The 15,153-nt window shown below is 42.6% G+C and overlaps 1 protein-coding gene across 1 annotated transcript in view; it reads left to right on the forward strand.

Annotated features, from left to right (window-relative positions):
- LOC125486121 (multidrug and toxin extrusion protein 2-like) overlaps window positions 1–15,153 on the forward strand; it is a 36,260-nt gene that overhangs the window by 2,973 nt on the left and 18,134 nt on the right. Inside the window, 6 exon segments of the mRNA XM_048612341.1 lie at window positions 1,261–1,329; window positions 2,743–2,891; window positions 6,509–6,551; window positions 7,102–7,146; window positions 11,231–11,328; window positions 11,454–11,551. Coding sequence (XP_048468298.1) covers window positions 1,261–1,329; window positions 2,743–2,891; window positions 6,509–6,551; window positions 7,102–7,146; window positions 11,231–11,328; window positions 11,454–11,551 — 502 coding nt within the window.

Raw genomic sequence — 15,153 nt, forward strand, 5'->3', positions numbered from 1 at the left:
GTAACTCCTGGTTGCGGTAGGCCCAGTGTGGGGACGAGGAGGGGGCGGTAACTCCTGGTTGTACTAAGTCTGGAGCCGGGGTCTGCTGGCTCTCGGTGAGGTGGTAGCGACGGTGGAAGTGGGGGAACTGCTGTTTGCGGGGTGAGTGGGGGTCCAGCATGGAACCCGGCTTTGGCGGCCCATCAGCGAGGTAGTCCCAGTGATGAAGAACTACCTCCTGAAGAGCATCGACTCCAACATTTGTGGGTCTGGTGCTGGTGGCGGCATGGGTACCACCATTTGACTGGCTCAGGTCTCGGGACTCATCTTGGAGGTGGCAGAGCGAAGATGGACTTTCCTTCAGCTTTATCCTTTTATTCCTGAAGTATTTGAATCGCAGCCGAATTGTGGTGATGGTTGAAGCTTTTCACTGTATTTTACTGTGTTGCTCATTCATGTCACAAACATCCACTCCCTTTACCACAAATGCTCAATAGGAGCAGTGCGCACCATCTACAAGACGCATTGCAGAAATTCAGCAATCCTTCTTAGAGAGCACCTTCCAAATCCAGGACTACTTCCACCTAGATAGTCAAGGGCAACAGATACCCGGAAACACCACCGCCTTCAGGTTCCCTCCAAGCCACTCACCATCCTGACTTGGAAAAACATTGTTGTTCTTTCACTGTTGCTGGGTCAAACTCATGGAATTCCGCACCTTAAGGGCATTGTGGGGCAACCTACAGCAGATAGACTGCAGTGGTTCAAGGAGGCAGCTCACTACCACCTTCTCAAGGGGCAACTGGGGCATTAATAAATGCTGACCCAGCCAGCAAAGCCCACATCCCATGAATAAATAACAATAAAGTCAGGGAGAAGTTGGAATAGAAGAATAACAATTTCAAATTGTAGGTATAGATTGGATTGGGAACTCAATGGAGATCGACAAGAACAGGCCTCTTGGGTGAAAGGGACTTTGCCGGGAGTCAGGATATGGGCAAACTGAATTTTGGATGAGCTTAAGCTTATGGTGGGAGAAAGATTGGATGCTAGGCAGAAAAACATTGGAATACCTGAGGCTGGAGCAAACATGAGGACATCAGGACTTGGTATTGTTGGAGAAGGACAAAAGTGCAAGAATAAGGACCATTAAATAGAAAAAAAATCACGTTTTTTAGATTTAAGAACCATGGTTTGTATTATTTATTAATGTATTAATGTATTGGTGGCATGTTTGATCATATAGCCAGATGTTTACATTTTTACATGTCTTTTGGGCAGGTAATATCTATATCAGGCACCTCCATAGGTATTGGATTGTCTACAGTTTGTGACACTCTCATATCTCAGGTAGGTAAAACCACACAATCATCTCCACTTAATCAAGAAACTTATTAATCTAAAATTTTCTTTGATCTCTCTTCCTTTGCAGAAAAATATGGCATCCATCTGCCCTCTCACTCTGATTTTAAAACAGCCTTTGGCCCAAAGTTGTATGCAGGGTGTTTTGAAAACTTTTTGTCTTAACCATAACAAAACATCCATAAGAATCAATACATCTGACCCTGCACCCAATTTACTTTCTTGCTATTTAGCTTTTTCTTTAGTTTTTCTTTCCATCAACCATAATATCTACATATGTGAATACGCAAAATCAGGGATGTTGGAAAGTTCTCATGGGTCTGTTATATAGCTCATAAACAAAATAGTCCTGCTCGCCAGTGTCCTGTGAGTCCTGATCACTTGCAGACTAATGTGATCTGCAGTTCCGAGCACTTCATAATATCTTCTTTCTCCTTCAAGAATGAGCAACTATTGTCTACAATGTCTTTTTATTAACAAAGCTAATCACTGCAGAGATTTTTTACCCCATTACTGTGTATGCGTGTACGTGTGTGTGTGTGTGTGTGTGTGTGTGTGTGTGTGTGTGGTTTGTTGTGTGTGTGTGTGCGCGTTGTGTTGTGTCTGTGTGTGTTGTGTGTGTATTATTTAGAAGGGTGGCTGTTTAAATTTGGTACTTGAACTTGTGTGTCAATCAGCTATACATCTTTGCTGAATAAGTGTTGGTTTGTGATAATTTCATAATTTTGTTGTTCATTAAAGAAACCTCATTCCAAACCTGATATTGATGAAGTATGTAATTGGCCACTGGATCAAACTTGGGACAAGCAGAGTAATGGGACTACTGTACACCTTTAGCCTTGGTTGGAAACCCACACTAGTTGAACCATGCCCTATTGAGCTTCTTACAATCCCAACAGTGCAGATAGAGGCCCATCAAGTTCACACCAACCCTCCAAAGAGCACCTCACGCTCTCCTTACTTTTACCCTGGCTAACCCACCTAACCTGCACACCACAGGGCAATTTATCATGGCCAATCCATCTAACTCACACATCTTTTGACTGTGTTAGGAAACCAGACGACCTGGCGGAAACTCACACAGAATGTGCAACTCCACACAGTCACCCAAGGCTGGAGACAAACCCAGGTCCCTGGTCCTGTGAGGCAGCAGTGCTAATCACTGTGCTACCATACCATCCCTGTTTATAGCTGTGTTTCTATTTGAAGCATCAATTTTGCAAAGCACTCTTCACAACTTCAGGGCAGTTTAAAGCACTTTATAAAAACAAATTTCAAGTATTGTCACTATTGTAATGTAGGAACCGCAGCAACTATTTTGCAGAAAAATGGCGTCTATCAGGATGTGAGGTACTGGTTAATATTGATCCAATTCTCTTTAACATTTGTTTTGATTTCCAGACGTACGGCAGAAAGAACCTAAAGCGAATCGGAGTGATTCTCCAACGAGGGATCCTCATTCTCCTGATCGCCTGCTTTCCCTGCTGGGCTCTTTTCATAAACACTGAACACATCCTGTTGGCTTTGAAACAGCCTCCTGCAGTGGCCAAGTGAGAACCTTGTCTAAATTCTATTTTTAATTGGTTTTATTTCACTCATGGGAGGTGGCTGTCACTGGCTGGACCAACAATTTTCATCCATCTGTAGTTGCCCTTGTGACGGTGGTGGTGAGCTGCATTCTTAAATTGCTGCAGTTCATTTGATATAGATACACCCACAGTGTTCTCGGTGAGGGAACGCCAGGATTTTGAGCCAGTGCCAGTGAAGGAACGGTGATATGTTTCCAAATCTGGATAATGGGTGGCCTGGAGGGGAACTTGCCCAAGTAATGGTTTTCCACGAGACAAAGTTATAAAAGAGAATAAAATGGTAGAGTTAGTGTAAAAGAAAGAAGGTGATCCTAAGTTTATAGTCCAATGGTAGAATGTGTTAGCGAATATAAAACTATTGAGATGAAGAGTGGTAAGATGGAGGTTCTAAGTTGCATATTTACACTTAGTGAAGGATTAATATCAGATGGACAGTGTCAAGTGGAGACCAGATGGCCTCAATACAGGGTGAACTGATGAAATAGTGACATTTTTGGTGTTATTCTCTTGTTCTTAATGGGCTTTGCATGTACATTAATCAATTTGGAAAATGGATGATTTATTGGTGGTAGTTAATAGATGCAAAATACCGTAGGCAATTCGATGTTGGGGAAGAAAGCCATTTGGTTTTGTGTGATAACACGTCTGGAGAAAAAAAAAGTGAAATAATAAATGAAATGGTGAGTTGTATGTTCCCAGGTGTCCTTGGAGTGGGAACATCTGGTGTCCACCAACAATCTCAGTGTCTTTAGACAGAGGGAGGCACAATAGGGGGTGGGATGCCTTATTTCCCCCTTCATTTTGATTTAGTTCCTTACCTCTCTCCCTACCTTTCCCTCACCAATGGCATCATTGAACTGCTCCAGACAGACTTTGCATACAAATCGATAACTGGCCCAGAAACACAGAGTGATTAAGTGGCAGAGGATAAAGGGAAAGAAAAAATTGCTGGCGATTTTGAGATGAAAAATGTTCAGTGGTGCATAAAAAACACCCCCGGATATTAAAGAAAGGGAAAAAAACGAAATAGTGCATTGGCTTTTTTGGTGCAGTGTCCCTACCTCTGAGCCGGGAGACCTGGGTTCAAGTCTGAACAGGTTGATCAGACAATATCTGAAATTGTGAGTCAACCATCATACACCCAGCATCCTTCCTCAGAGCTGCATCGTTAGGCATGTGGTTTCCATCATGGAAGTGGAACCGACCTTAAAAGTCAGAAGGGAGAGTAATGCAGCATGAATTGCCAAAAAACTAAACAGAATGGAATTTAGGCTTTGGAATGAGGGGGATCTTCAGGAGAGTTTCCTGTGTCACTTTGTGAATTCTATCAACAAACTCTGCCAGTATCACCGTGTCATGTGTGAGCTGGAGTTCCCATTCGTAAACTCAGCCAATGAACAAAATCTGCCCAACCACTGAATGACAAAGGTGAGTCCTTTGGGTAAATATGGTGACCACAGAGCAGAGATTGTCAACGGGGTGAGAACCGTCCAATTTTCCACTCAATGATAAGACAAGGATCTCGCACGCGAATAGGGAGAGTCCTATTTGCATGTATTAGCATCTCATTAGAACTAGTCTTGCCTTGATTGTATGCAGCTTGTTGTTTTACCAGGGCACGATCCATGGGCAACTCCCTGCCATCCATGGTGGTTGGCATCAGACACATGCCAGCCTTATCACATCATCATGGTTTCTCTGTGATTCAGTTTTAATGCAGTGAATGATTTCAGTACTGTACTTTGGAGCTTACTAACACCTTTCATTGTAGTGGTCCTGCAGGGACTTTTGTAACTAAGTACAGGCACCCATCTTGTGCATTGGACCAGGGGGCACCTAGAGGCTCTGAGCTTGGTTTCTTAACACTCACTCACCTTCCACTTACTTAGATGTTCACAACATCTCTGTCTTGCCTTGCCTTTTAATGCAGATGGAAGGTCAGGCATTGTGTCATGGTTGCTGGCAGGGATCAGTCAAGGGGGCTGACATGTTGCTGTGTGGTACCCTGCTCTGGCATTTGCCAGCAGCTAACATGGCAAACATGTGCTTCAATGGCTGTGTTTCAAAGTCTAAGGAGCTTGGACCTGGCTTCTTGGCCACTTTGGATCATCAGGGTCTGAGGTTCTGTATCATTACAGTGAGGTTATGGTCCATGGTCAGTTCCAGTGCAACACAGTCTGGGGACGCATGGCAAGTCTCACAGATCAGTGAGGGTCTGGCCACTCAACAGTCCAGCCTATTGTACCAACCTGGTCAATCCTGGGGGTCTGTACATTGAAAATCAAGGTGGGATTTTCAGGGCCATTGCTGTGTTGAACAAGTTATAGAGGTCAACAGTGGAGATTAAAGGCAGCATGCTAGGCTTCAGGGGGACTATTATTGTAATGGGGGTAACTCAACACATAAAGGTGGGGACAACAGTACATTAGAAGACATGGTATACTACAGTAGGGGTGGTAGGAGCACTCATTGACAGTCACTACCTATCATGGCTTCAAGTGGAATTGTGTATCACAATGGTTGACATCACTCAGCTGTAGCCCCAGGGCTTTGGGGGTAATGCTGGGAGATGAAACTTTAAATGAAAGAGTTGGGTCGGAATGTGTGGAAGCTCAAAATTCACAGGTTTGACAGGGAGTCCAAGGAAGAAAGGAAAATGGAGGCTCAGGATGGGGTACCTGAGTTACAAGGTTGATCTAGCCACTCACTAAACACGTACAGTGTCACCTGCAGGCTACAATTCACAAAAGTCCTCCTCTCATGGGCTGATTTGTCTTATTGTGATACAAAGTTGGTGTAAACACCAGAATGATTGTTGTTGATTCTTGAAGAAATTATCACAGACTCTGACTGCACAACACATGAAATTCAGCCCATCTTGTCTAACCAGCCCTTTCAAAGAGCAACCCAGTCAGTCCCTTTCCCACTCGAGCCAGATATCGCTGTAATTGGCCTGAGGAAGGGTCACTGGACCCGAAACATTAACTGCTTGCTGTATCTGCCTGTTAACCTTTTGTGATTAATGTACCATGGCACCCAGATCGCTCTGCACCTGAGAGATCAGCAATCTCTCACCATTTTGATCATATGCTTCCTGTCAAAATGGACAACTTTCCCCACATTATATTGCACTTGCCCGCTCACTTTGTAGTCTTCACAACTTACTTTCCTATCTACCTTTGCGTCATCAGCGAATTTAGCGACCATACCTGGATTCTCTTTATCCAATCATTTATTTGTAACTTGTAATAGTTGAAAGGGCAGGGTACTGTTCCCTGTGGCACACCACTCAACGCACTGTATCAACCACAAAATGCCCTACTTAGGCTTCCCCTCTGATTTGTGTTAGCCAGCCAAAACAATACAATATTCTGCTTCTTTTATTATGTCTAGAGTGTGGCTGAAACTCCTCTAGATGACAGGTCTAACTTCCTAACTTCATTGTTGTTGTTGTGCACCACAGGTTAATACTTAACTGCATTAATTTAGCTACAACAGTTTGAGTTTTATCTCTGGCTACAGGTGGTAATGTTCGATGCTTTCTCTGCTGTTAACAGCATCTTTTACTTTTCTTACAGGTTATCACAGCTCTACATTTGGATATTCATTCCTGGGCTCCCTGTAAGTGATTCACATGCACTTCCAGTTGGGTAAATCATATTGGCTCTCCCCACTAACTGGGTAATTTCACTACTCATTAAGTAACCATGACCAATACAAAAATAAAATGTTGCAGATGCTGGAATTTCAGATTAAAGTAGAAAATCCTGAGAATGCTTAACAAGTCATGCAGTATCTGTGGAAAGAAAAACGGAGTTAATGTTTCTAGTCTATGACCTTTCACCAGAACCATGTCAGTTATTCAGTATGAGTGTCAGCCTAGATGCATCACGTGTGGGATTTGAACCCACAATCCTCTGACTCAGACGTCAGAGTGCTAGGAACTGAGCAATGACTAGCACAGTGCTGCAGTATCTTGATTTTACAAGGTCTAGGCAACTACATCTTGGGCCATTCAGAATTCGGGCAAATAGGCTGCAGTTAGGATGAAGAGAAACCCAACACAGGTCTGCTGAAACATTTGAAACACATCTGAATGTAACTTCCTTTTCCATTTCAATCATGACTGATACATTACCCATGACTAATTATGCTCAATATTGTCTCTTAGGCATTTTTTCTTTGTGACTTAGAGACCAGATACCTTCAGAATCAGGTAACGTTACTGAATGCTGGACTGTGCATGAGATGCAATAATTTTGAATTTGCTAGTTACATATGCCTTTGCTTGAGGACCAATTGCAAACAGATTGAAGCTTCATAATACTACAGGAACTCATTTGGAAAAGATAGCTACAGTCATGCATCATTATAAGGTACTAACAGCACAGGAACAGGCCATTCTGCCCAATAATCCAAGCTTGTGGTGTGCGTGCTGCACTTGACCTTCCCTACATCCTTTATCATCTCACCTGATTAACATGTCCTTCTGTTCCTTTCTCCTTTGTGTGTTTATCCAGGAACATAGGACCGGGGTTAGACCATTCAGCCCATTGAGCCTGCTCCACCATTTACTATGACCATGGCTGACATAACAATTCAACACCTTTTACTTGCATTAGCCCCAACACAGTTTACCTCCATGACAACCATAAATTTATAACCTCCACTTTAAAGGTACTCAAAGACTGAGCTTCCTTGGCGGCCTGAGGTAGAGAATGCTGAAGATTTGCAAATTTTGAGTAAAAACTAATTCTCCTCACTTCAGCCCTAAATGGCTTCCCCCTCATTTTTTAAATTTTTTCCCCTGGTTCTTGATTCCCCAGCCAGGGTATACATCTTACCTGCACCTACCCTGTTGCTTCCTCTAGATATTTTGTAGGATTCAATGAGATCACCTCGCATTCTTAAAAACTCGAGAGAGAGTACAGGCCCAGTTTCCCTAGTCTCTCTTCATAAGACAGTCCTGCCTTCCCAGGAACTAAGCTTGGTGAACCTTGTTGAACTCCTCTGTGGCAATAATATCCTAGAATAGCATTGAATACTGACACTTTCTAACCCCTTACTATTTAATAATTACTCTGCACATCTGTTTCTCCCACTAAAGTGGAGAATCTCACAATTTTCCACATTATATTCCACTGCCATGTCCTCGCCCTCACTAAGCCTGTCCAAGTCCTTCTGAAACTGCGTTATGTCTTTCTCTCAGTACATATTCCAGCTTAGCATCATCTATAAATTTACAAATATTACATTTGGTCCCTGTGTTTACATCATTGAAATCAATTGTGTATAGCTGGTACAGTTACCCAGTCATTACAATATGCCAACTCGAGAATGACCCACTTATTCCTTCTCTATGTTTTCTGACTGTTAGCCGATCCTTAATCCATGCCAATATATTATCCCCTGTCCCATGTGCTTTAATTTTTATAACCAGCCTCCTGTGGGGGGTCCTTATTAAAAGTCTTCTGAAAATCTGAGTATACTGTATCTTTTAATGCCATTTTATTGATTTTATTCATAACACCCTTAAAAAATGCATGCCTCCAAAATTTGCCTTATTCAACTTTAACACCCTTGTTTCAGATTAATCTATCACACTTTTAAACATAAGATAAGGTTCTGTCATATTGTGGTCACTCATCCCTAAAGGTTCTTATATATAAAAAATTATTAATTAGCATTGCTTATTATATATTACTAGATCTAAAGTAGCCTGTCCTTGAGTTGGCTCTTCAACATGCTGCTCTAGAACACCGTCCCGAAGACACACCACAAACTTGTCCTCCATGCTATAGTCAGTCAGTTGGTTTACCCAGTCTATGTACAGATTGAAATCACCCATGATAACTGTGCTGTCCATTCTTATAAGCTTTCTCTCATCTCCTGATTAATACCATGCAAGACACTCCCACACTATTCGATGGCCTGGAATTAATTCAAAGAAATTCTGCTTCCCTTTGCTTTTTTTTTATCTTCATACAGATTCCACATGTTTTTCTTCCAATCTGAGATCCCCTCACTAATGTATTGATCCTAACCTTATTATGAAATCAACTCCACCTCCTTTTCCTTCTTGTCTGTCCTTGCTAAAATTCAAATATCCTTGAATATTCATTTCCCAGTCCAGGTCACCATGCCGAAATATTTCTGTAATTGAAATTATATCATAATTGTTTACCTCTATTTGTGCCTTTAGGTTACCTATGTTGTTGCGAATTCTGTTATATTCAATTGGGATGACTTCAACTTTGCCCTTTTGCAATATTATTCTGCCTTTGAGGCATATCGAAACTCGGCTTTCTTCCTGCTGTCTCAGACCATAAGAAATTTGAACAGGAGTAGGCCAATCAGCCCTTCAAGCCCACTCCACCATTCAATGGGATCATAGTTGATCTGGCATTCCTCACATCCAATTTTCTGCATTTTCCACTCATGATCAAGAATCTGTCTCAGCCTTAAATCCACACAAGGACTTACCCCACAACTCTCTGTGGCGAGGAGTTCCAAAGACTTCTAGTCGCTCTAGCTTCCCCATCAAATTTGTTCACATTATGCATCTCAACCATTCCTTGTGGCTAAACAAATGAAGCTAGTTTCTCTGTTTGAATTGATCACTGAGATGATTTCTGTCATCACTGTCTGGATGATAATTTGGTGGAGTCAATCAGTAACACCCAATTTTCATGCCACTGAAATCAAAGAGATAAAATCAGGTGGTTTCTACACTAAGTGGGTGATCTGCTTTATGATTGTGGAAATCACTGGAATGTCATTTTGCTTTTAATGTCAGCCTATTGCTCTCTATTGGCACTTTAAATGCCCCTCACTGTGTGATGTCTGATCTTCTATTAGTCTGTTCTCAGGATGTGGGCAACAAAAATGGCCAACAAAATGACATTTACCATTCATTCTTATTTGCTCTGGGAAACTGACGCTTATCATTCTCGTAACATTGCAGTTCCTTGATGGTATTGGGTTGGGAATTCCGGGATATTGATCCAAGATAATGAAAGCAGCAAATGATGTCCACATCAGAGTGGTGTGGGACAGGAAGGAACCTGCACAGTGTGGTGTTGCCAGGATATTATGGTCTCATGTTTTTTTTTGACGGGAGAAGTCCTCGGGTTTTGTTGGGGGGTTCTCTTTTACGTGTAAACTGGCTGTGAATGTGAAGTGCACTCTGTCAATAGTAGATACTGCAGGCAGAAGAGGTGAATAATCAGTCTTTGAGAATCGATAAAACAAATCAAGGGACATGACTGATGCTGAAACAGTTGGCTCTGTCTAAGGTTGTGGTAAGTCTTGCACCAAATCTGTCATTCTCAAATGGTAGGAGAGGATTAAGGGATCAGTAACAGTTGCAGAGTACTTATGGTATCCATCCTTCATTGTAACCAATGTGTTGATGTGGCTGTTCTGGTTATGCTTCTTGCTAGCTGTGATCCATAAATATTGCATGCACTCAGGAGCAATATATCAAATGAAGAACCATGGCATTTCCTTTATTTGTTTTCAGTTGGGAGATTGTGGATTGGCAATGTCAAGAAGAATGATTGAAGTCAGATAGCAGGCTAGTGAATAAAATAATTGAATTCAAATCTCTTGCACATTGGGAAACCATGAGGACACAGGTTGGAGTGCAGAGATACGAATTTAACAGTCAAACTGAACATGTGGCCATGTAACGAATGAACCTGAATCAAGTGAGGCAGCATAAAAATGCAGGGAATAACAGCAGGAGTGGATCTCATGGCCATTGAGCCTGTTCTGTCATTCGATATGATTATGGCTGATCCTTGGTTTAAACTTCACTTTCCCACCCACTGCCCATATCCCTTGATTCTCTGATAGACCAAATATTTGTCTACCCCAGCCTCAATATTTTCAACAGTGGAGAATTCCCAGCCTCTTCATTTCTCTTCATTTCAGCCCCAAATCATTGACCCCTTATCCTGAGACTGTGCCCTTGTATTTTAGATTCCCCGGCCTATAGAAACAACCTCACAGTGTCTTCCCTGTCATGCCTGTGTGGAATTTTGAATATTTCAATAAGACTACAACATTTCATTCTTCTAAACTCTAGAGAACACAAACTCAGTTTACTCAACCTTTCATCAATGGGAGAAAGGATCTTCTTTGATTGTTGGATTGGGGTAGGAGCATGTTGTATCACAAACTTGGGCATTTAGAGAGCAAATTGCACTCTGTCTTCCTATTGGCACAATGCCACACTCCCTGTTGGTTTATTGACAGGCAATGCCGGGACTGAATTCATCGCTTTACTCCCACCTCAGGGGATCATCATGCCTCAGGTTTTTGTTCGTTTCATCACCAACATTTTCAATGCTGTCATCAATTACCTCTTCCTCTACGTGCTGACACTGGGATTGCCGTAAGTAGTAAACAACCTTAAATATTCTAAAATGATGAATGTATAATTGAATACAAGTTCTGGTAAATGAACAGTAACCTAGGAGTTATCTGAAGCCACGTTTAATATCCAGGCTTGTATTCCAGGGGCTCAGCTGCTGCCAATGTTGCTTCCCAGTACTTTCAGCTTCTCCTCCTGTTTGGATACATTCGATGGAAAAAGTTGCATGTTCAGACCTGGGCAGGTAGGTTTCAGGGAGGATCACTTACAATTTGGGTCATGGTGTGAAATGGACAATATCTAATTTGCCGTTCATTATGTATCCAATGGCATATATTTAATATTGGAAAAAAAATTTTCAGATAAACCTATGCTATTATTGGTGTTTAACACAGAATTAGGGCAATACATGTTTGGGTTATTTATTGATGAGGAACAGACGACATAGAGGGCTTTAGGAGCATTCCACACACATACACAATCACTGCTCTGCGTCCTATTTTACCTTGTATCACATCCTGTGGTGATGATGTATACTTACTCTGTGATGCACTAATCAAAAGACTACATCACGTACATTAAGGCTTTATTAGAATAAACAGAGAATGAGAGGTGATGTAACTGAAACATATAGAAATCTTTAGGGGCTTGACAGGGTAAATGCTGAGAGGATGTTTCCCCACATGGGAGAGTCTAGGAGCAAAGGGAATAGTCTCAAAATAAAGGAGAATCAAATTAACATTGATGAGGAGGAATTTCTTCTCTCAGAGGGTTGTGAGTCTTTGGAACTCCTTGCCACGGAGAGCTGTGGGGGCAGAGCCCTTGGGTGCCTATGAGGCTGGGATAGATAGATCGTTGATCAGTTGGGGAATTAGAGATTATGAGGAAAGGGTACGAAAGTGGACAGGGGGAGTTTGGTTCAGCCATGATCCTTTGAATGGTGGAGCAGGCTTGAAGGGCTGAATGGCCTACGCCTGTTCCAATTTCTTATGGTGTATGGTCTCACAGGCAATGTAAAAGAGGCAGGGTCACCAGTCCCGCAACGTTAACTCTGTTTTATCCTTCACAGATGCTGCCAGACCTGCTGAGCTTTTCCAGCCACTTCTGTTGTTGTTGTAAAAGAGGCAGAGGTGGCATTCAGTAGAGTGGCATTCTCTTCCTGATGTGAGAGATCAGAGAGTGGTTGACTGTTCCTGGTAACTATGTTTGCAGGAAGTGTGGTTGGCTGCAGGTCCTATCAGACCACATGGACCAGCATTAAAAGGCAATGAGAAGTATACATGAGCCAGAGAGTGTGATAGATAGCAATTTCAGGGAGTCAGTCACACTGCAGGTACAGTCAGGTAGATGGGTGACCATCAGGAGAGGTAGGCAGGTAGTGCAGCAATCTCCTGTGGCCATTCCCCCTCTCAAACAAGTATACCGTTTTGGATACTATTGCAGGAGATAGCCTCCCAGAGGAAGATAGCACTGACAGCCAGACCTTTGGCATGTTAAGGTCCAAGCAATCAATTGTGATAGGGAACTGTCTAGACAGCTGCACTGAATGGGATTTCTGTGGCTGTGTGCATGACATCAAGATGGTGTGTTGCCTCCCTGGCGCCAGGGTCAAATTCTCAAAGGGGAGCATGAGGAGCCAGAGATGGTTGTGAACATTGGTACCAATGACATAGGTAGAGAAAGGGATGAGGTTCTGCAGAAATTGGGCAAGGAGGTTAAAAAGTAAGACCTCTAGGGTAGTAATCTCTGGATTACTCCTGGTGCCATGTGCTGGTGAGAGTAGGAATAAGAGGATAGGGCAGATGAATAAGTGGAGCTGGTGCAGGGGGCAGGGATTCACATTTTTAAGCTCTCTTCTGGGGCAGAAGTGACCTTTAGAAGAGGGATAGGTTGCACCTGAACTGGAGGGGTCCAATATCCAACGGGGAGATTTGCTAGAGCAGCCTGGGAGGCTTTAAATTGTTTTTGGGTTGGAGGGAACCTAAGCAGTAGTGAGAAAAGAGGGAAGGTTGAGGCTGGTATAGAAGTTAAAGGGGACCAAGTTAATGAGGAAAGCAGGCGGGAGCACAGTGGAGAACGGCGTAAAACTGATGAATGAAACTGCATCTATTTCAATGATAAAGGCCTGACAGGTATGGCAGATGGGAACATGGGACTGGGATATTATAGCTATTACAGAAACATGGCTGAGGGAGGGACATGACTGGCAGCTTAATGTTCTTAATGTAATAGAAGCTATAGGAAGGGTAGAAAGGGAGGCAAGAGAGGAGGACAGTGGGGTTTTTGATTAGGGACAACATGACAGCTGTACTTGGGGAGGAATATCCTGGGGATCATCCGATAAAGTTATATGGGTGGAAGTGGGAAATAAGAAAGGGATGATCACCTTGATGGGATTGTACTATAAGCCCCCCAGTAGTCAGGGGGAAATGAGAAGCAAATTTGTAAAGCTATCTCAGATATCTATAAGAATAATAGGGTTGTAATAGTAGGGGATTTTAACTTTCCAAATGTAGACTTGGACAGTCATAGTGTTCAGGGCTTGGCTGGGGAGGAATTTGCAAAATGTGTTCAAAAAAATTTTCTTCTTTAATATGTTGATTACTTACAGGAAAAGGAGCTATACTTGACCATCTCTTGGGAAATAAGGCAGGGCAAGTGACTGAGGTGTTAGTGCTTTGGGACTAGTGATGATAATTTTATTAGTTTTAAAATAAGGAAAGGATAGACCTGGTCCACAAGTGGACCTTCTAAACTGGAGTGAGGCCAATTTTAATGGTATTAGACAGGAACTTTCAAAAGTTGATTGGGGCAGGCTAATCACACATAAAGGGACAGCTGGCAAATGGGAAGCTTTCAAAAGTAAGATAACAAGAGTTCAGAAACTATATGTTCCTGATAGTGTGAAGGGCAAGGCTGGTGGTTGTAAGGAATGCTGGATGACTAGAGATATTGAGGCTCTGGTCAAGAAAAAGGAGGCATATATCTGGGCTCGAGTGTAGCCCTAGAAGAGTATAAGGGCGGTAGTTAAGAGGGAAATCAGGAAGGCAAAAATGGGACATGAGATAGCTTTGGCAAATAAGGTTAAGGAAAATCCGAAGATATTCTACAAGTACATTCAGGGCAAAAGAGTAACTAGGGAGAGAATAGGGCTCCTTCAAGATCAGAGATAGTAGGAACTGCAGATGCTGAAGAAAGTTTTTCTGAAGAAGGGTCTAGGCCTGAAACATCAGCCTTCCTGCTCCTCTGATGCTGCTTGGTCTGCTGTGTTCATCCAGCTCTACACCTTGTTATCTCCTTCAAGATCAGCTGTCTAGGTATGGAACCACAGGAGGTGGGTGAGATACTAAACAAATATTTCACTTCAGTGTTTACTGTGGAGAAAGACATGGAAGCTGGGGAACTTGGGAAAATAAATAGTGATGTCTTAAAAAGAATCCATATTACAGAAGAGGAGATGCTGGAAGTATTAAAATGCATAGAGATAGATAAATCTCCATGACCTGATCAGGTCTAGAACTCTGTGTGAAGCCAGGGAAGTGCTTGCTGGGCCCCTTGCTATGATATTTGTACTATCAACAGCCAGGGGTGAGGTACCAGAAGACTGCAGGGTGGCTAATGTGGTGCCATTATTTAAGAAAGGCTGCAGGAAATGCCAGGGAACTGTAGACCAGTGAGCTTGACGTCATTGGTGGGTAAGTTGTTGGAGGGGATTCTGAGGGACAGGATTTACATGCATTTGGAAAGACAAGGATTGGTCAGGGATAGTCAACATGGCTTTGTGTGTGGGGAAATCATGTTTCACTGACCCGACTGAGTTTTTTGAAGAAGTGACCAAGAAGATAG

The sequence above is a fragment of the Rhincodon typus genome, chromosome 26, assembly GCF_021869965.1.
Source record: "Rhincodon typus isolate 14 chromosome 26, sRhiTyp1.1, whole genome shotgun sequence".
Taxonomy (NCBI): domain Eukaryota; kingdom Metazoa; phylum Chordata; class Chondrichthyes; order Orectolobiformes; family Rhincodontidae; genus Rhincodon; species Rhincodon typus.